This window comes from Nelumbo lutea, chromosome 4, assembly GCF_056320005.1.
Source record: "Nelumbo lutea isolate HS-2025 chromosome 4, American lotus-T2T, whole genome shotgun sequence".
Classification (NCBI taxonomy): Eukaryota; Viridiplantae; Streptophyta; class Magnoliopsida; order Proteales; family Nelumbonaceae; genus Nelumbo; species Nelumbo lutea.
Window position 1 is genome coordinate 6,711,288 of NC_142687.1, and position 21,627 is coordinate 6,732,914.

The window sequence follows — 21,627 nt, forward strand, 5'->3', positions numbered from 1 at the left end:
ATGGAGGATATGGATGAGAGAATGCTTGCACTTTTGTCATTTTTGAATCCTAGCCAATGGGTTGATTTTATAAGAAAGGCCTTGGCAACTTTCTCCTGTCAGTTCTAAACTTTTTTTTTTTTTTTTGAAAAGAGGCAACTTTCATTAATCAAATGGGGGGGGGGGGGACACGAATGATGTGCAAAAAGCCAAAAAAAAGAAAAAAAACAAAGCATTTACATCAGTAAAGAGTTAGCACTATACAAATCAATACTGATCACCCCCAGGTTTTGAAAGAGAATCAGCCAAGTAGTTCATCTCCTTCAGAATCTATCTAAAAGAGCAACAATGATCAGAAGAAATCTCCTGATCTCATTTAAACAATGACCAAGTTTCCAAGGACCCCAATCCTGTCAATTTTAAACTTGTACTTGATATACTAAGTTGTTCACTTTCTAGAGCATATAGTAGAGAAGGGCTAGACTTGTGAGGGATGTAGTAGTTTTCCCCTCACCAGTATTACTAATTAAACTCCTAATTTAACTTGCAAAATCAAAAATAGCAAACTTATCTAGAATTCTACTCTTACTTGGAAACTACCCTAGCTCTCAAACCATGAGTCCAATTTAGTTGAGATTTGAATTGTAAGTTCCTTGGGTCTGGGCAACACATGCTATGTGGGCCCATATGGTCAATCTGACAGTCCCTGGTTTCCTGTTGATGAACTTATGCTTGAAGACCTTCTGATCTAATTTTCCTGAAATTTTGAGAATTCCTACACCATAAGAACTTTAGCATATAAAAAGATTTAGCTCAATCTGATTGCTAGATTGAGAGAAATTAATCTTGCGAGTTCTGCCTAGAAACTATGCAGGAGAAATTGTATCCTGCTTTTTCTTCTGAGGTTTGGACAATGCTTGCCAACCCATTTGCATCAGTTTACAGAAGCTATGATTTTCTTGTTCCACATTTTGCTTCATCATACTAATTGGTGAGGCTTTGCTTCTATTTCTATTGATTCTTATAAGCTCTTACATGGATCCCTGTGAATTATTTGCTTTACTATCCTGATAGATAGCTGATTTACTTTACTGTCCTGTATTGTTGGTGTGTGCCTACTATGTTGCATGGCAGGTTTTATCTTTCCTTTTAATTTTATTGCAATTTGAAAAAAACTAATTTACTGGTTATTTTTCTTTGGATTTTTCCTTGTTTAGATCCCAGTGGCGTTACTTGTTTCTCAATTCCAAAAGGAAACTGAGGGAAATCCTAGGTTGTTGCGGTTCTCAGAAGTGGTTAATCTTTTCCATGAGTTTGGCCATGTGGTATGTTCATAATTCTTATCATTTTTTCTTAATAACTTTCAATTGATGTCCATGTTTGCTTATTATTTTACAGTATAATAAAGTTCTAATATAGTTCATCTTTTGATAAACTGTTAAAGCTTTTAATTAATCTAGAAAAAGAGGGAGAGGATCCCTTAAGATAAAAGATAAAACTAGGAAGGCCTATACAAGTTGATTCTATTCCAATTCCTCATAAACTGAACAAGCTTACAACCATCAAATATCTTAATAATGCTCATTCAATGTCAGCTTTTCAGTTCTTCCAATGATAGCTTCCACTTTGGAGCTCTTCCCCATAAATTTGGTGGTTGATGATCTACTAGGAGGGGTGTGGGATATTTTGTATTGTGATAAGTCTGCCTTCCTAAGAATTTTCATTGAGCATGGGATGCATATCCTCTCATATACTTTCCTCCTTTTCTTAATCAAATAGTTAGATTAGTTACTTTCTTGAAATAAGAGGTTTATCTTTTCTTCAATTAACTTCCTTCACTTTTTCCTTGATGACAAAGGAGATATTGTTTGAGAACTGGAAACAGGTAGTGTGGTATTTTTAATGTGTTAATTTGATATGACAAGCAAGTATGATGATCCGTTGTAAATAATGGGTTTTCAGGTCCACCATATTTGCAATCGTGCATCATTTGCTAGATTCTCCGGGCTTCGTGTTGATCCAGACTTTGTGGAAATTCCTGGTCAACTGCTAGAGAATTGGTATGCGATATTGATGTCAATACTTTGGTTGGATAAAACTTAATATCATGCTAAAATTCCCTTTATTGTGTAGGTGTTATGAAAGCTTCTCTCTCAAATTGATGTCCGGCTTCCATCAGGTTAGTAATGTTATTATTTGTCCTTCTAAATCTATTCATCCTTCTGAATTTCTGGTTCATTGTTAACTTCAGTTTCCATTTCCTCCTAATTTCCTTATTTTGTTTTCCTTAAGGCTGTGTTTGGTTTGAAGGAAAAAAAGTAGGGAAAGGAAAGGAAAGGAAAGGAAAGATAGGGAAACCTTTACAAACCTTGTATGGGTTTTCCCATCTTTCCCTTCCTTTCCCTACCTTTTCCTTCAAACCAAACATAGCCTAAAATCTTCTTACTTTAGAAAGAATATAGAACTTTCTTCTAAACATAACAACTAGCAGAATGGATTCGTTTAATGAATATCAGGATTCATTAACAATTGAAAAGAAAGATGTAGTGAGAAAAAACAATTAAAAAGAAAGAAAGTACAGGGAAAAAAAAGAGGAACTACTGTAGAAGACAGCATAGCCAAACAGAAAAAGATAATATAGAGCCCTTCTACACATAGATACTGAATGTGGCATCTTATGCCCAACCTTTTTCCCAAGACTAAAAAGGCCAAGCTCCAATGAGTTCATGAGCTTTTAACTGCTATACCCCTACAATCACTACCTTGACAACTGCAGCCATGACATCCCTTTCCTTAACCTCCCTTTGGCTTCTATGACCTCAACTGGTTAATTGACTTCTGCTCCACTACAAGCACCTTCAGGCTTCAATCCTTGAACCATTCTGAGCAATCCTATGAGCAAAAGTGGATAACCTTCCAGATAAAGTTGGTTTTGCATGGTAAAGATATAACAATAGATGCCCTCCTCCCCCTGCTTATTCTTTCCTGATCCTTAGGGCTGTATGTTAGGTGTTAAACAGATCAATGGGATCTAACTAAACATATACCCATCATATTGGATATGCTCATACAGCAAACTGGTGATATCTAAATAGGCACAATGTCAGGTAAATGTCAAAGGAAAAATTCACTTGGGTTTGATTTTAAAGTTTACTAATGTAAAGTAGAAAAGGTAGCTCTCTATGTTCCCTGCTCTTCTAGACATCTTGTTGATCCAAGTAAATTTTACGATGTGTAGGATATCACAAAGCCTATCCCAGATGAAATGTGTAAATTGCTAAAAAGAAGGAGGGACTTCTTTTCTGCACTTAAATTGAAGCAAGAAATTCTTCTTTGTAAGTCATCTATTGTTCCTAGCTACAGTCACAAACTAGGAAATTTGTTAATTCTGTTCTCTGAGGAGCTGGCTACAAGCTTCATGGATGAGAACCTGCAAAGGGCCTCAACCATAATTTTATGGTGTTAGTGTTTACACTTTGTTCATAACATTTGTATTGCTTATCCACTGGTTTCTTATGGTCTGATATACACAACCTAGCAATGACAATTCAAATAAGCCTTATGCCATTTATTTGCCTATTTGGTTTATTTATGGTGTGGAACTTACATTATTGTTCTTAGATCTGAAAATTACTACTTGATTTTTTTTTTATTATTTTTTTATGGTTCATGAGTTAAATTTGCTTGCAAGGATTAAAATATCGATATGACACTCCCCTGTATCTAGGGCTGTAAGCAGATTGGATTCGGATCAGATATAGCTGCATCTGCATCCGGTTACCATGTTGGATTTCGGATCATATTCGAAAAAAAAGTTAAGAAAACCTAGTTATTTTTAACTTATATATGTATAATAAATGTACATAAATATAAAATATTAAGCTTAACAATTATATATTTTATATAACTATACATAATTATATTACATATGTACATAAAATAATATTTTTTTATCGGACTCGAATTTAAATTGGATTTGATGGGGTTAAATCTGCATCCAATCTGATTCTTAATTGGATGCAAATTGTAGGTGTATTGTATCCTTAATTGAGTATCTGACTTTCAGTCCATTGACAGCCCCACCCATATTAGGTGTATTGTATCCTTATCAGTGCACCCAGAATCCCAGATATAGGTGGATGTATTGATACAAAAATTTTTTGAGAACTTTAAAATACATTGTGGGACCCTCTAATAACCATAAAATTATGAAAAAGTAAAAAGAAAAACAATGTCTTGGTCATATTGGGCCGGGCCGGGCGTTGCACCTTGTTAGAGTTGGTTATATAGGGGTAGTTTGGTTATTTCATTTTATATTAAGAATGTGGTGTAATGTCTTTTATGTTCTTGTTTAAGTACTATGTCCCATACTTATCTAGGGGCATAAGTGTCTTTGTGTTCTTTAATCAGAAACATATAAATAATACCTGGCCGACTTGAGAAAGACATCTTCTCTAGTTCAAACCAGTTTTCTCTCTCTCTCTCTCTCTCTCTTTCTCTTTCTCTCTCTCTCTCTCTCTCTCTCTCTCTCCTGCTATTATTATCTGCTAATCAAGGGTTGAAATTTTGATACGTATTGGGCCGTATCGGCCAATACGTATCATATTGGGGGCTTCCTGATACACCCCTACAGGGGGTGTTTCAGGGTTTAACCTGGTTTAGGGGGTAGACAGGCCTTAAACCGGCCCCTCTGAACCAGGTTTAAAAAAACTAAAAAAAGGGGTAGCGAGCCCCAATACAGTTCGATACGCCCCCACTGGCGTATCAGGCTGTATCGATATTTTGAACCTTACTGCTAATCTACGGCTGAAACCAGTACAGATCAGTTCTGTAGCACACCTCACCTGTGATAAGGGCTATATCCTGGGTCTGTCTTTTTATGTAAAAAATACTACATATATATAATATTTTATATTATATGTTATGTAATATGCATATAAAATTTATTTTATACATATATAATATAAAATATTATGCATATGATACTATGCATTGTATGCCTCATCTTATAATATTTATATATGAAATATAACATAAAACAAAATATATGCATATGCATAAATTATCTATAAACTATATATTTATAAATATGTAGGTTGGGGTGGGCCCAGGCCAGCATTGAAGTATTAGGCCCAGGCCTGGCCTTGAAATTTGCGGGCCTGATGCGAGCCCAGGCCTGAACACAAAACCTAGGTCCAAGTCTGGAATTTCTGGCCTGGGCCGGGCTGAAAATGATCACCCCTAGGTGTATCAATAAGCTACTTTTGTGTTTGTGAATCTTTGTGGAGAATAAGTTTCTATGTTCAGTTTGTGTCTGAGCAACATAGGAAAATGTAATCAAGCAAAGGAGAGGGACATGTTCAACATGCTTTTTTTTTTTGTGAAAGTTCAACAGGCTGAAGGAGCAATATGATTTTGGTCAAGGTAAAATGGGTCTACAGGGTCACACATGGACTCGTTCGGTCTTGCTTCGAGGGGCGTGGTACAACGGTGACTCATAGAATCAAGAGTGCAATCTGTTTTACATCACATTAACTAGAAGTAATGCAATTGAGTAAAAACAGAGATTGTGGGTTTTACATGCTTGAAAATGATTTATATGTTTGCTTTTATTTTTAAAATTTCATTTGAACATGCTTTACATGTTATGTTTATGTATTTTAATTTTAGATGATAAGTTTTTTAAAACATTTATTTTAAAATTTAAGTGTATTTTTTTTATTAACATTAGGTTTAGTATTTTTTTGGCATTTTTTGAATTTTCTGACACTTTGATTTTTTAGCTTTTTTTTTTTTTTTTGTATTTTTGCGCCTTGTGCTTCAGGCGCAAATTGGCCCTTGCGCTTGCACTTTTAAAACACTGACATGGTCTATTTTGCGCTCCATACCAATTTTCAGTGGAAGATTCTATGGTTGTTCACCCTTAAATAGTCCAACTAGCATACCTACTCCATACATAGAAGTACATACATTTACAGACACACACACACACACACGCACACACTGGAATAATACATCCGGTAGTATTTGGTATTCTGAAATAATACATTATTTTAACATATAAATGTATCTCTAGCTTTACAGGAACCTATTTTAGTTGTGCAATTGGCATATGAATGAGAAACAACACTAAAATGTGTCCTGACAAAGAAAACATGCAAAAGTCTAACATAAACGGTTTCTGTAGCTAAGCTTTTTTTCTTTTGTCATTGGAAAAGTACAAGCTTTATCACCTAGACATGTCCTTAAGAACATCATAATGAATTAGTAATTTTAATTGCATGTGAATAGAAGTGATAGGAATTGATCAGCACCCTTGAAGACTTATTCTAGAAAGAAGGCCTTACAACAGGCCCTGATATGGCATAGTGATGGTACTTGGGATTGGGACTGAAATGGAACACCAAGGGTATTTTTGCCATTTAATAATTTTTCTGTAGGGTCCAATAATAGGGTTTGATTGTCTAGTTATAGTTTGTTTATGTTTAAAGTTTCAGATTCATTGCATAAGTAGGATTAGAGTTATTGAGTCTTTGAATTGAAATAGGATATGACAACTTAGTTTGAGTCCTAGTAGGATTATTGAGTCTAACAGTTTGACTCCTCGGATTATTATGAGTTTAGATTCTATAAATATGTAAGGACGTTTTACACAAAGGCAATGAATCATATTGAGTTTTCTTCAGCTTATGCTAGCTATGATGAGTGATTCCCATGCCCTAGAGTGGTTCTAGTTACCCTGTGCGTGATTACAGGTATTTTCTCTCTTCTTTCTCTCCCTATTTTCTCTCTTGTTCCTTCAAGAAGCCATTGCAGCCATTGACAGCCATAAAACTCTGATCAAGAAGGCCATTCAACATTCTCTAAGGACTAGAACTGAGCTGGTCCTACATCAAGAAGTTGTACTGTTTTAGTGTTAATGTTGGATACTTTTTTGTTTCTTAAGAAGTTTGTAAGTTGCACAAATGTCCGTAATACTTGTATTGATGCTTTTCATCTTTTCTGTGTACATGCATAACAATGGAATTAATCATCTTTATCTTTAGCATCAGATGATATATTTCATGGTTATGATTGATCAGGTCATGAATATATGGTTGCAGCATATACAATTTGTAAGTAGCTCAAAGTTGTGTGTGTGATTTTATCAGGTCTTTTTGATCAGATTATACATTGCACTGAAAACGTTGACACAGTGGAATTATTCAAGCACCTTCATTTAAAGGTAAAGAATGGTGTGCTAGAAATTATAGAGGACTTGTTATTATTGTTTGCATAAAAGAGCCATTTTACAGGTGATGTTAGGATTGCCAATGTTAGAGGGAATCAATCCAGCCTCATGTTTTCCACGCTTTGCCATTGGTTATGAAGCTGCTTGCTACAGTCGCATCTGGAGTGAGGTCTGTATTGTTGTTGATCTTGAGATACTTTCATTTGCATTCTGAACTTGTCACCTTTCTGTCATCGGTCACAATAGCCATTGATGCTTCATGTTGTCTCTACAGGCTTTTGCAGCTGATATATTTGCCTCAAAGTTCCAAGATGATATTTTGAACCAGTATGTAGGTGCTCAGTTCCGAAACAAGGTAAACAAGTTATTGACCTTGCCGAATTGATTTCTGGTTTTGTAAGTGTCAGGTTACTCATATTTTGATTCTACAATTTCAATGGTCATTTAGGGCAGGCAAGGCAACTTGTTGGTTTCAGTATGGATAGGGTCACTCTGACCCTGAGTCCCTGACCCTGTTGGATCTCAATTGAAGCCTAGCCTGGCCTGCCCTGTGAAAGTGAAGGGACTACATAGTTGGGTCTGGTGGGGAGGGAGATAGCCAGATAGAGACCTTGTACCGTTTCCTTGGGTAATCTAATCATAACGATATTTTTTCTTGAGAATTTCTCCCCTTGATTGTTGAAGATAATACTTGTTTTGAAACTTCTGTGTGGGTTTGGTTGCTGGTATACTTTCTCGGAATAGTTCTGCATCTCTTAATCCCTTTGACAGTGCAAAAGTTTTCTTGTTGAAATCCCAAAGTCTGCATCAACAGATCTTAGAATCCAACAATCATCGCAATACTAATTTTCCACTGCTGTAATTCCTCAGAGTCTTAGTATCTCACCAGGCTTAACTTCTGAACCTTTGATATAACTCCAGAGACCTTAATTTTCTTATTATCAACTTATCCTAATTAATCATTGGCATATGCAATAAAATCAGTAAGTTATGAATATACTTTTTTAAGGTTCTGAGTTGTGGAGTTCCAGGACTTATTATTTAAAAAGTTGAGAGCAATGAAAATTCTGAAACAATAGTTAAATTTTGCAGGTGTTGGCCCCAGGTGGAGTTAAAGACCCTGTTGAGATTCTGGCTGATTTTCTTGGAAGGGTCCCGTCCATTCAACCCTATATTGAGAGAAAAACTAGAAATAGTTTGTGGTAGAGTTTCGTTATTTTCCTGGCAACCTCGCTGGCTGTAAGCAAAATTTTGTAGCATCTTTGTCCTCTTTTGATTTTATTAGCAATAAGCCCTGCAAGAGAGCCTACCTCTCCTGTAAATTTTTACAATTTAGCTATTTATTTAATTATTTATTTCTTTGCCTTTTCGTGAATAAGCTATTAAGTAGGTTGTGAAATGTGAACTCTTGACCAAAAAAAGGATTCCTAGGCTGAAACTGAAGTTGTGTTGATTATTATATTTATTATTTAATTATTTTATGCACTAAAAGACAGAGATAAAGCCATTCAATTCAGCCACTTCAGCCTCAGTGTCCTCATAAATTCGTGGCAGCTTTAGAAATTGGCAATGCCGTCCGCAACTAGTTGGGGTTTAATAAATTCTAATGGGTTTAGGCTTGGGTATGGGCTACACTTCACACTTGGTCCAGCACACTCCATTTGACTCGTTGATTCATTGGATCCTTCCTTGTGCCATATAAAAGCGGGAACACGATGGGTAGAATTCGGATGGGTAAGGATCGATGAGGGATTGTTTTTTCAAAATTCCTAATTGATGACTTCTTCCATCGAGAAATTTTGACAAGCATCACAGTATGAGAATACCACCGGCGAAATGACTAAAATGCCCCTATTATTCAAAATCTGGTATTTCTGGACTAATTAGTTCTCTTTACCAATAAAAAAAGGATTAATTAGGGCATATTTTGTTTATGGAATTAGAATCGGAATGGACAATTCCATTCCCAACTGTTTGGTCGGATAGAATTGGAATTCCATTTTCATTCATGATGGAATGGTATTTGTCCATTTGAGGGAATGAAATCACATTATAACTGATTTTAATTCTCATTTCATTCCTGTCTGATTAAGAATATACCATGCCGATTTGATTTCGATTCCAATTCTGATGGTTTCTTAATTCATAACTCAGGGAAATGTTCTTCAGGTGTTTGGAATAGATTGCGAAGCAATGCTTATGAGTTTCTACTTTTTACATAAACGGCAGTCCAGGTGGCATTAGGTGTACTCGAGTCATTCGATGCTGTAATTTTGGTGTCTGCTACATGTAGAGTCTAGAGTCTAGAGTATCATTTTCACCGCTGAGTCTATCCGGAAGGATAAATGAAGGAAATTAAAATGGGGTGACAAAAGTGCGATAGAAGAGTACATGGTTGACATAGATCCTGTATGGTGAACCCTACTTCCAAGGATTGGGTTCCCCTTGGAGGAATCATCTGGATTTGCTTAATTAATTTTCAACAGGTTTTTTGTTCTTTTAATCTTTTTTTTTTCCCAAAGAATATAAGACATAAAGCTATGCAGATGGAATAGTATAGACCAGAATACTTTTCAGTTTTCACCCATGGAAGGAAGATTCTTGATGGTTCAAGGTATTGTGGATATTTTTTTATGCAGCTTTATGGAGTTCAGCTTGTAGTTGTGTGGGGACTCGGGGGGATCTGATACCAATTTGCAGAATATGCAATTGATGAGACTCTATACAATTTGAGGACAGGAGTTCAAATCAGCCCCCTACAACGTTACACAGCACATCCCTGTTGTGTATTAGAAACATCTTCCCATGATATCATTATTTCTGATATTATAATTGGAAGATGTTCTCAATACATGGCGGGGATGTACTGTGGGATGCTGTGGGGGCTAATTTGATTTTTAAATTTTAAAATCAGGTAAGTTGGGAATATGGGCCTACTTGGGCTGTTGGAGTTGGGTGAACCGGTGAAGTCAGCTTCTTGGAAGCATTGTAAACTTTACTTTGGGCCCGTTTGGCAAGCCTTTTTGAGAAAATCTTTTTGTAGCTTTGACAGTCAAAAGATGCATTATGTTTTTGACATAAGATCTAGGCAGTCCGAAGACCGTTTGGTAGACACGTGTTTTTCTATGCATCATTTCGGGTCTTTCTGTGTGATATTAAAACATGGAAAATGCAAGAAGCTTCATTTGGAGCTTCTCGAAATCAGCCTAAAATGGGCTTTACGCATTTTTTCGACATCACATCTTTTAGCGGCTAGATCTTTCGCATGTCAAACGGAAATAGATCGATTTTCAGTCTTCCTGATTTGTAAACTGCCGAAAGACTATACGGAAAGATACGCTAAACGGGCCCTTCTTTTTATTCTATAATAAATGTTTTTTATTAAAATATTTATATTTCAAATTAGAGTTCCCCACTAATAATATGCAGTAAAGCACACGAAAGAAGCTTTGTTTAGTTTCTGGTCCAACTGGTTGAACCAACTGGCTCCATTTGCCCGGAGTTTTTACTTTTTACCAATAAACTACCAACCAAACAAAGAAGCTTTTGCATGCCTAGAACTAGATCCTTCTTGAACCAGCTTCTCTCTACCTTGAACTATCACAGTAGAAATTAAATTACCGTGGTAATAAGGGTAAGGCTCATCAATCTAGGTTCTCTAAAGTCTAAACCAGCTGTTACTGTCTTGGAACAGGCGCCACATCTTCGAACACTAAACCAAGTGCAACCTTTACAGGGGACCGCTGATCGCAGATCCTGCTGACCATTGACCCTGTAGATGAAATCATCAGGTGGTATACCGAGTTTAGGCGTGCAGCCATAAAACAGGGGATTATTACTCAATCAACCATTAATAAATCAATGGTATTAATTAAAGATTACTTGCTACTTAATTTTCATGATTAAGAAAAATAGTAAAATAAACAGATAGAAAGTGCGAAAAGAAAGCATGTGGAATTGTGGAAAGCGAAAAGAAAAAGACTTGTTGCGAAAAAAGAAGGATAAGCATTTTTGTATTTTCAACAGAAGTTTTAAACGCGGATTTTTTTTAGGGCTGTTTCCGTCCATTCGGTTTTCTTTCTTAATTTTTCCTCCCTGGTCCCAAGCGAGACAGCAGACGTAGACCGAAGAGAGAGAGAGAGAGAGAGAGGTGTATGAGAAAAAATCGGAAATAGAAAAAGGAAGAACAAAATCTAACAAAAACAACTACAGCACAGAAGAAAGGGATTACTGCCTGTCCAACCTTTTTTTAGTTGGTGGGTTTTGCGGTTTCCGACCACTGACCCAACACCCAGAACTTCTCCTTGTTTGTCGTTCATATTCCTCATCAGGACCAGCTGAGCTCTGTGTAAGTATCAATCGCACTCATCTGTTCCTAGTTTCATCTTGGTTTGCATGTAGTCCTTTTTTTTTCTCCTTTCCTTTTAGTTATTTCTTTAAAATCGTTGTGTTTTGTCTGTTGTTTGTATATCTGACTGTTAGCTTTGTTTTATCGTCATTTTCTTTTCTTGATTATCCTTTTTTCACTCTGCTTATGTCACTTTTGATGAAAAATGTTATCTTGGTCTTCTAGATCGTACCCGGATCTTGTCTCGTTTTGATCCAGCTGAATTGCTGTTAATTTGTGAAAGGAAAAAGAAGAGGGAAATATTCTTAGCCTTTTACTTTTAAGTGGAAGAGCTGAGAAGACAGCAGCATCTGGGGTGTGGATTCAATACTCAAAGTTGTCGCTGATCTTTGGATTTGAAGTGGTTTTGTGCAACAGCTTTCCGATTTTAAGAAAAAAATTGTCATCTTTCCCTCATCGATTTCAGGAAAGGGGTCATTTTCTTTTGAGGAGGTAAAGAATTGTAGAGAAGGGTTTCCTTCTTGGCTGATTCGTCAGACTTCAGTTCTGTTTGAACTCTGGATTAAAATGGTTCACTACCTAAGGGATTTATCTTTAGAAGCTGTTCAATTTTTCCTTCCAGATGAGAAAGGGAGTATCCCCTGATTTGGAGAAACTGGAGAGCAAAGAAACAATACCGGTTTTCAGATGCTAAGAGACTTATAGGGTTGGCTAGAAGTTTTACCGCTTGAACTAGTATATAATCGGTTTATACATTTGAAGGAGCTTTAGGGAAGAGAAGAAGAATAGACAGATTTTCTCTTTGTTGATGGGAGTGTAATCTGCTTTGGAAGAGCTTCGGACACAGAAAATAGTAGGTTTGAGAGCTCAACAGTAGGAGTGTCTGTTTCCATATCTCAATCATGATCAAGCAGATACTTGGTAGGCTCCCTCGGAAGCCAAAGTCAGTCGAAAATCGTGACTCAGGGGGAACCACTGCTGCTTCTTCAAGTGCTTCTACTAGCTCAAGAAGCAATGATCTAATTGGTAATCGGGCTGGGAACCCAAGCATATCTCTTCCACCCCCTAATTCTGCTCCAAATTCAGGATTAAATTATGGCAATAAGGTATCTCAAGTCCTGAATTCAAAGTTAAATGGAAACTCAGCTATTTCTTCTTATGAGGCATTACCTGGTTTTAGAGACGTGCCCAGCTCTGAGAAGCAAAACTTGTTTATCAAAAAGCTGAATTTGTGTTGTGTTGTGTTTGACTTCACTGACCCGACGAAGAACCTGAAAGAAAAGGATACCAAAAAGCAGACATTGCTAGAGCTAGTGGATTATGTTACTTCAGCAAATGGAAAATTCACAGAAACTGTCATGCAGGAAATCATAAAAATGGTATCTTCAAATTTGTTTAGGGCACTCACTTCTCCACCTCGTGAGAACAAGGCTTTAGAATCCTTTGATTTGGATGAGGAAGAGCCTTTAATGGATCCTGCATGGCCTCACTTGCAAATTGTATATGAATTCCTCCTAAGGTTTGTTGCATCACCTGAGACTGATGCAAAGTTGGCTAAGAGATACATCGATCATTCTTTTGTTCTCAGGTTGCTGGATCTCTTTGACTCTGAAGATCCCAGAGAAAGAGAGTATTTGAAAACAATCCTACACCGCATCTATGGTAAATTTATGGTACATCGCCCTTTCATCAGGAAGGCCATCAATAACATCTTCTACACTTTTATTTTTGAAACTGAGAAACATAATGGAATTGCTGAACTTCTGGAGATTTTGGGAAGCATAATCAATGGATTTGCTCTACCACTGAAAGAAGAACACAAACTGTTCCTTGTCCGTGCACTGATTCCCCTTCACAAACCAAAATGCATACCCATGTACCATCAGCAATTATCATACTGCATTACACAATTTGTAGAGAAAGACTGCAAGCTTGCTGACACTGTTATAAGGGGTTTATTAAAGTATTGGCCGATTACAAATAGTTCAAAAGAGGTTATGTTCTTAGGTGAGCTGGAGGAAGTTTTAGAAGCAACTCAGCCTCCAGAATTTCAACGCTGTATGGTGCCCTTGTTCTGCCAGATCTCTCGTTGCTTGAGCAGTTCACATTTTCAGGTACTAAGTTTTTCAAAGTTTCCTCATTTTGTATTTTCTGGTTTCCTTATTTCAGTTTTTAGGACATGCTTCCTTTTTACAAAACAAAATCATGAATGGGGAAACTTATTTCCATTTTGCAAATTCATGACGGTTCTGAAAACTTGTTTTCAACTTTTCATTTTCTCCAGTTGAAAAAGAAAGTGTCCTATCTCATCATCTTCTGCAATCAGATGATGAGAACTATGGTATTAGTGATCTGTAGCTAAAGCATTCATATGTTTTGCATATTGCCCTGCTTTGATTTGTATTTTTGCCTTTTTTTTTTTGTTTATCGCAGTTTACAATGAAATATTGAAATATAAAAGAAGAAAACACCTTGCCTATTTGAGGATTCTCTATAATCTGCAGTTGGCACAACGTTGAGTTTTACATTCACTTACGTTTTTATTGAATATGCTTAAATATATTTCCTGATTCTATTAGGCTATGTTTAGTTTGAAGGAAAGAGGTAGGGAAATGAAGGGAAACCTATACAAGGTTTGTAAAGGTTTCCCTATATTTCCCTTCCTTTCCCTACTTTTTCCTTCAAACCAAACACAACCTTAATGTTGTAAGTGCACCAACACTTGTCTCTCCATGATTGTTGTGGGTATTGTGAATTTGGCTAATTTTTGGATGTCAAATCATTGCTGTTTCTAAGCTAACTCAATAAATTAAGGAACTTATATACTCCAAAATAGATGGACTAGAGCTAATAAAGTAACAAAAACCATGAAACTTCTCACAGCTTTCTAACGATAGAAAATTGGGATTTACAAACAAAAAGTAAATGTTAATTCACTATAAGCAACTGAGTCACAACTTACTATGGATTGTAGACTAAAAATTTAAATAATGAAGTAAAACTGAAAATAAAAATTTTATATTGCAACCCGCCGTTTTTCTATTTTTCTTTCTTCTTGTTATATGCATCTCTTTGGACATATGGTATGATATGATCCAACAGTGCCAATTGCCACATGAGGAATTCATTCTTCCGTGTCTACATCTCTTTTACTGGCAAAAAAGTAGCCCAAAAATGATTAGTTAACAAATACAAGGTATCCTATTGCAGTTGGGACTGACCTTTCATTTCAAGCCTATAAATTCTAGCGGATTCCATTTTCTAATAGGTACATTTTTAACTACAAAGGCAAAAGAAGGCCTAGATATTGTCCCTGTAGATGTTAGTTTTCATTTGCCCTAAACAACACCGTCGAAAAGCTTTCCTGAAATTTCTTTTTTTAATCACTAAACAGAAAAAGAATTGCACAGAAAATAGGGTGCCTTGTAAAAGATAACCCCCCCCCATAAGCAAAAGATAACTCCCTATGCAATAAACAGCTTCAAATAATACCCCAAATAATTTCTCCCATAAAGGCCTTGTTCATCCATTTGAAGTTAAGTAGAATCAAAAGCCAATCTAGGATAGAATATCCATGATGGCTCATAGATGCTTGAAACTCCTCTTGTTCATATCAATTATTCTTCTGTTTCTTTGCTTCCATATCCGCCAATGCAAAATGTGGTGTAAGCCTTTATAATGAAGAGAGCAATGATTGCATCTGTAAAAAAAGACTTAACTATTGCAAATTGAAGTCTTTTAAAGAACCAGGGGAAAACCAAGAGGTACATTGGTTTCTTGTAGTAAGGGGTCAACTGGATAAGTTTTAGGAATATGTTTTTTTTACAATTCACAAAATAATAATAATAATAAGTGGCTTCCAAGTTTGGTAAGATTCATAAAAAAAAAAAGTTTGGTAAGGTATCAAAATAAAGTACTTTTACGTAGTTCATAAACCTTTTTCTTCAGATTTATTTTATTTCGAAAATGAAAAAGGTGCGATTTAAACAGGAACTTTTTTTTGCTAGTTGCTACTCTCACGACACTTTTTTGAGTTCCTTGCAAAGAAAAATTTTGTGCTATTTTGGCAATGTGTTTCCATTACAATGCACAGAAGCTTGTCCAAACAACTCATAAGAATGAATTTGATAACTCATTTCTAATTAAAGATATTGCCCTATTTTGAGTGAAATAGAGGAACAACATTTTAAATGTGATTTGTATTTTATTTTTTAATGTAATGTAATGTAATGCTATTGCATTTATACATTGACATAAAACATTAGTTTTTTTTTTTTTATTTTGTAAATAATGTTCATTAATTTGACATAGACATTCACTGAATTATATTTCATATGTCCTCCATTATGGTTAGAATTAGATATGCAAATATGATTGTCCATATACCTTTCTGATGTCTTATTTGTCATGTATCTGTTGCTTTTTTAATTTATTGTAAATATTTTGTGGAATAGTTCCATGAACATGATATGGTTTTTTATTTTTACAGAACAAGTGGAGTAAATTTATTTGCCTTGGCCATAGACGTGATATGCTTATAGTTGGTTGTCTTTAATTTTGTGGTTGGATGTGTTCTTTTTTTTTTTTTCCCCTTCTTCATCATCACCATCATCCATGCCCCATCTGAACTATATGGGGTCAGCTGCATGAATCCGGCATATCAGCATTGATGCCTCTGAGGCATATGCTGATATGCCTCATGCACGAGTCTTACACCCTCTGAGGCACACTCCTCATGAGGAGGCTTGCGTCCCTTGCATTCTGGACTACACCACATGTTTCCAGGTTGTGGAACACCTCACCACACACCTCCATGTTTTAAAACTATATCCACAGTGGCCTATATAATGGAAGAAGAGAAGATAAAAATGTCATTTGATTTCTAGCTTACTCTTGTCAACAGACAATATGACATCAGTTCATGCATGGCAGATAAAGAGGTCAAAGTGTCACTAAGGTGGCGTTTGATAAATCTGAAATCTGAAGTCTGAAAAGTTAAAAAGATATTATTTGTCTGAAATCCGAAAAGAAACGTATAGATGCTTTTCTACTTTTTAGAGGCTCTAAATAGACAAGGTTGTTTGTGTTGGATCAATGCCTAAACATTTGAAGCAATGAAAAAAAATTAATAATTAGCAAATTAATATCTTAAAACTATTAAAATAACTAATAATTAATTCAACTAAAAATTATAAAAATAAAAATAATTTATTGAAATAAGAATAAAATTGGAAAGTACATATAAATTTATAAATTAAAAAAATTATTAATAATTAAAATATAAATTAAAATAGTAATAAAATTTATGAAGCAATTAAAAAATATTTAATAATTAGCAAATTAATATCTTAAAAACTATTAATCTATTTAATAATTAATAAAAAATAAAATATTTAATAATTAATTTTACATCAGTTGTAGCGGTGTTTTGTTTTACATTAGTTGCAAATGCACAGAATGGGGCGGAGATGACGACAGTGGTCGGGAGTGGAGGGGGGAGAGAGAGAGAGAGAGAGAGAGAGAGAGAGAGAGAGGGAAACCGAACGACTGAGAGTTACAATGGATTCAAACGGCTACTACTGAGAGAGAGGGGGGGGGGATCGAACGGCTGAGAGTTGCAGTGGATTTGATCAAACAGCTCAACTGGCTAAGGACATGGGTGTTGGCCGCCGCTGTTTGTGTGTGTGTGTGTGAGAGAGAGAGAGAGAGAGAGAGAGAGAGAGAGATGAGGACGGAACTGACAACATGCTTCGTTGGTGTAGAGACCTCGATTAACATTCTTTAGGTGAGTTCTCCATCGCCATCTACCCTTCTCGTTCGATGGCAACATATCGAATGGGCTTCTATTGGGTTTAAATGGGGCTATAATATGCCATTATTAAAAATATTAGGGATATGTTAGACTTTCGGCCAGGTCTGAAACGTATCTGGGGTATAACATTAGGCGTGGAAAACCTTCTTACTTTATGTATTCACAGAATGAAGCCTTTTTTTTATTATTTACCCCTTAATAGGAAATTATCAACTCTTACTTTTTGTTTTTGAAGTCTCCCAGTAGTAGTATTTCAGATGAAATGTGGTTTTGACAATTCACCTATGTAAGTTTCTCATATGGAAGTGTTGGGTCAAGCCTGTGGAACTGCAGGCTCTCTGTGGTATGGCTAGTGGGCCTCACATGCACCTTGCTCTGTCCCCATCCTAGTCCCTTGTAATGTATACTATATAAAGCCAAAAAAATGTACATAATAATGTGCACAATATTATGATATGTATCAATTGATTCGATTCTGTTATTGTTTCAGGGGATTGCCATGTTTAATATTGTGCACATTTATATTCACAATGTTGGCAAAGGTTTTACTTTCTACGACATTTATATCTTCAAAATGCCATGGTATTATCTACTTTAACATATTATTTTAATGGTATAGCATTTATTTTCATTATATTATTTTATCCATTAACACCATGGACATTTCATATTGAGTACATTAACGCATATTATTCTACAACATATGGAATTTTGGAATTATCGAATATATATATATATATGTGGAGTAATGGACATTTCTCCCTATATATTTCTGATTCTGATATGTCAAAACACATAATTGGTATGTGCACAATATTATATGCGTCAGCTCTGGATCTTTAGGGGGCTTGCCATATTATGCTCGCTTATATTCACAATGTTAGGAAAGATTTTGCTTTCCATGACATCCATATCTTTAAAATGCCATCAAGTTATCTACTTTGACATTTCAGATAAATGCTATCTATGTGGGAGAGGGGCAGGAGGGACAATTTTCCACTGACAATGTGAAATTACCATAGCAATCGGATGGTTTAGTACCATATGTTGTCTTCGTCATTATAATTATCACCAGTCATGTACTGGTTGTGTAGCTGGTAGCTGTTGTGTGAAACCTGCTCCTCCAGTCCCAACCTAGGACATTTTTCATATTCATTTCTCATTGCTAAACTATTGGTGCTAACCCTAAAGATTATCTGTACTCGATAGTCATTTGATAATGTGTTTCTCCTAGTATTACCACTCATCCCTACACCTTCCATCTTACCACTTATTTTGCTTTCACTGTAAAAAAAAAAAAAAATTAACCAAGCCAAATTATACTTTTTATTTTTTATCTCATTATATTGTGATTATAAAGCATATACCTTCCACTATCACCTGCAAGACAGTTTCTTCAAGGTAAAGTTTTTACTGTGGGAAATGATTGTTTCTGTGAGAAGCAATTGAAGCACACATGATGTAACTGATGCCTTTGTTGCAGGTGGCAGAAAGGGCTTTGTTCTTGTGGAATAATGATCACATTGAGAACCTGATCAAACAAAATCGCAAAGTTATACTGCCCATCATCTTCCCTGCCTTGGAAAGAAATGCTAGAAACCACTGGAACCAGGCAGTTCAGAGCTTGACATTAAATGTCCGCAAGATCTTCTCTGATCTTGATCCGGAGCTGTTCGAGGAGTGCCTTCTCAAGTTTCAGGATGATGAAACAAAAGAAAAAGATCTCAAAGCAAAACGAGAATCAACATGGAAACGTTTGGAAGAGATTGCTGCATCAAAAGCTGCAAGCAATGAAGCTGTGCTTGTTGGCCGTGTGACACCTCCTCATGCATCTTTGGGGTAGATAGAGAGAGAGTTCCACCACTCTAAATTTTCAAATGGATGTTGAATCAGGAAATGGGTAAAAATGCTTCAAGAGGTGGAATGCCCAATGCCGTTATTCATTCTTTTAGTTGCTCACCCCTGTTCTGATTGTTTTGGGTTGTCAGGTCCCATAGAACCAAGAACTCCACTGTACAGGGAACATACTGGCCCCAGCTTGTGGTTTTTAGGCGGGGACTGTATATATGTGAACAAACCACACAGGAAACTGCTTTTCAGTCATAAAGTGAATCGGTTGGTATCTGTGTACTTTCTATAGTCAATTCTGAAGGGTGGCATAGAGGGGCTTCAAGTGACAGGTATTTTTATTTACCTAGCATTACATACTTGGCTTCAATTGGTTCCTGAGTGTTTGATGAATACTCAATCTTCATTTATTTAAATGTATTGCCCTTGCATTTTTTTGGTTGCTTTATGAATGGAACCGTTGCTTGGCATGGAATTCAACATCCTTATAAATCCAAGGCAGTTCAAATAGGAATATTTGTCAATGGTCCACCAATTAAACATGAACGCTGTTGATTGATGAAAAAAAAAATGTACAGTAATTGCCCGTTGCCATCAGCAGCTCAGTTTTTCATGGAGTTACGATGCAAGGGGCTGCCCAGACTTTCTTCCAAGGGGCTGGTGGATGAGGGGATCACTTGTTTTGGCAGCTGAAGGATTGGGTGTGAATTTGACTGGATAGGATGGCATCATGTTTATCCCACACAATCCTTCCTTTGCTTCACTCATTTTCATCTTGATGTAGCCTTTCTCCCCCCAGTCAGATCCCCATGAGTTCTTCACTATCCAGTACTTGACCCCTTTTCTTGTCTCTCCGTATCCTACAACTGCAACCCCATGATCCAGATCTGTTCCGCATGCCCCACTGAACACACCCTGCATGGAAATTTGCTCAATCAGCGGTTTTGCTTGTAGAGGCCAGGCGCATGCTTGTTTATTGATTTTATAGTGGGTGGGATGAACGAGGATAAGGAAACTTACTTTCCAGTAAAACTGAAGCTCAAATCCTCCAGCTTCAATCGCAACTGAAACAGGCTGATGAGAGACTGCTCTCAATAGAGCATCAGTACTATTGGCAGGAACATCTTCATAACCATCTATGACAACCGAGTGTAAATTTTTCTGCCAAAAGGAAAAGTGATGTGCGAATGAATAACCAGTGCATGGAAAAACAGTGTTCCTAAAATACAACGTTTGCCCATGTAAAGGCAAATTGTTGTCAGATTCTCGGGTGCTTTGATTTTGAAGTGAGCATAAAAAATACCTTCGTGAGGTCACATTGGTTGTCGGTAGCGGTATATGGATAATCGCCTTCGCTGCTGATTCCACCATTCTCAACAATGAATTGGAAAGCATAGTCCATTAACCCGCCATTACACCCTTGGTTTATTTTGATGTCGCAGTCAACCAGTTCTTGTTCTGATAAAGACGTCAACTTTCCTGATCTGATTTGATTAACTCCTTCGACTGCCGCTACTGTGGAGAAAGCCCAGCAGCTCCCTATGATATTTTTTTTTTTACATTTGCAAAGAAAAGCTGTCAAATTTTTATTCACTACAAAGCTAGAACAACCAGAAATGAATGGCGCAATCTGCAATTTAGAAAGAATAAAAAGAAAACAAGTATATGCAACTCACCGCATGGACCTTGGTCTTTGACTCCCGTGACAGCTCCTCTCCGCCTCCAATCTACAGAAAATCGCAACGGTCGTGTTACATTCTCATACATGAAGCTTTTCTCACCGGCCTCACCACCTTGCTGTTTGATTCTTTTGGGTATTGATCCTGTATAGATTGTTCGAAACTCTTCATTGCTCAAGTCGGCAAATTTGTTGAGCCCAAGAGTGTAATTAACATTACTTCTTTTATTACTTGCATAGATGAACTGAGCATTGTTCTTGAAGATATCGAATCTCCTCAGCAATGCATTCTGGTTGGTGCCTGTCTCTCCAAAATTGACGTAGTTGGGTCGATGGATTGCAAGCCATCTCTTATACAAACCGAAGAGAGCCCTCTCGGACTGGACATCTGCATCAACAACCTCAAGGACTACATCACGGTGGGATGCAGAGGATGGAAGATGAAGAAAGCAGAATATGGCCACAAATGCAAACCACGTCAGGGCCATGGGGTGAGGTTGAGGTGGTGGTGGCCAGGAACTGGGTGGGAGGGAGCATGTTTATAAAGAGGTTGGTTGGTTTGCTTTTTCTTGTATTAGGAGGTTTTGTGTGCAAAGCAAGAGAGAGCTTTCTTCGCTTAACGGCTGTTTCACGAGAAAGAAAGAAAAAGATTATATATTGATGATCTAAGGATTTGCTTCTACGACTGAGTTGTGATTTTCTGCCAATAAAACACATTCCAACCCTCTACC

At 36.6% G+C, this 21,627-nt stretch overlaps 3 protein-coding genes across 6 annotated transcripts in view; 2 read left to right on the forward strand and 1 right to left on the reverse strand.

Annotated features, from left to right (window-relative positions):
* LOC148853625 (Zincin-like metalloproteases family protein) overlaps nucleotides 1–8,575 on the forward strand; it is a 29,479-nt gene extending 20,904 nt beyond the window's left edge. For both annotated transcript variants that reach the window (XM_088985992.1, XM_088985993.1), the window contains exons 13-20: nucleotides 1,197–1,304; nucleotides 1,942–2,039; nucleotides 2,113–2,158; nucleotides 3,218–3,314; nucleotides 7,131–7,204; nucleotides 7,275–7,379; nucleotides 7,485–7,565; nucleotides 8,303–8,575. In XM_088985992.1, coding sequence (XP_088842118.1) covers nucleotides 1,197–1,304; nucleotides 1,942–2,039; nucleotides 2,113–2,158; nucleotides 3,218–3,314; nucleotides 7,131–7,204; nucleotides 7,275–7,379; nucleotides 7,485–7,565; nucleotides 8,303–8,416 — 723 coding nt within the window. In that variant the 3' untranslated portion in view covers nucleotides 8,417–8,575. The remainder of the gene's footprint in view (nucleotides 1–1,196; nucleotides 1,305–1,941; nucleotides 2,040–2,112; nucleotides 2,159–3,217; nucleotides 3,315–7,130; nucleotides 7,205–7,274; nucleotides 7,380–7,484; nucleotides 7,566–8,302) is intronic.
* Nucleotides 8,576–11,329: 2,754 nt separating this feature from the next.
* LOC148853626 (serine/threonine protein phosphatase 2A 57 kDa regulatory subunit B' theta isoform-like) lies at nucleotides 11,330–21,565 on the forward strand. Of its 3 annotated transcripts, none has more exons than XR_016113137.1 (5): nucleotides 11,363–11,558; nucleotides 11,784–13,672; nucleotides 18,854–19,550; nucleotides 19,717–21,032; nucleotides 21,137–21,565. XR_016113137.1 is itself a non-coding variant. In XM_088985552.1 (3 exons), the coding sequence occupies exons 2-3, from the start codon at nucleotides 12,461–12,463 to the stop codon at nucleotides 19,211–19,213; spliced, it is 1,572 nt and encodes a 523-aa protein (XP_088841678.1). In that variant the 5' UTR covers nucleotides 11,330–11,558; nucleotides 11,784–12,460; the 3' UTR covers nucleotides 19,214–19,693. The 3 variants fall into 3 exon arrangements, 1 of the variants encoding a protein (XP_088841678.1); XR_016113138.1 differs by having other exon boundaries at nucleotides 19,721–21,032; XM_088985552.1 differs by lacking the exons at nucleotides 19,717–21,032; nucleotides 21,137–21,565 and having other exon boundaries at nucleotides 11,330–11,558; nucleotides 18,854–19,693.
* On the reverse strand, nucleotides 19,683–21,404 carry LOC148853627 (vignain-like). The gene is made up of 4 exons (XM_088985553.1): nucleotides 20,895–21,404; nucleotides 20,522–20,757; nucleotides 20,239–20,379; nucleotides 19,683–20,133 (listed from the first exon to the last, which is right to left on the reverse strand). The coding sequence occupies exons 1-4, from the start codon at nucleotides 21,382–21,384 to the stop codon at nucleotides 19,837–19,839; spliced, it is 1,164 nt and encodes a 387-aa protein (XP_088841679.1). The 5' UTR covers nucleotides 21,385–21,404; the 3' UTR covers nucleotides 19,683–19,836.
* Nucleotides 21,566–21,627: the final 62 nt, after the last annotated feature.

Coding starts and splice junctions, on each gene's coding strand:
- LOC148853626 (XM_088985552.1), top strand. CDS start 12,461: ATGATCAAGCAGATACTTGGTAGGCTCCCTCGGAAGCCAAAGTCAGTC. Junction 13,673..18,853: donor TGAGCAGTTCACATTTTCAG/GTACTAAGTTTT, acceptor CCTTTGTTGCAG/GTGGCAGAAAGGGCTTTGTT.
- LOC148853627 (XM_088985553.1), bottom strand. CDS start 21,384: ATGGCCCTGACGTGGTTTGCATTTGTGGCCATATTCTGCTTTCTTCAT. Junction 20,758..20,894: donor CAAAGACCAAGGTCCATGCG/GTGAGTTGCATA, acceptor AAAATATCATAG/GGAGCTGCTGGGCTTTCTCC. Junction 20,134..20,238: donor AGCTTCAGTTTTACTGGAAA/GTAAGTTTCCTT, acceptor ATTTCCATGCAG/GGTGTGTTCAGTGGGGCATG.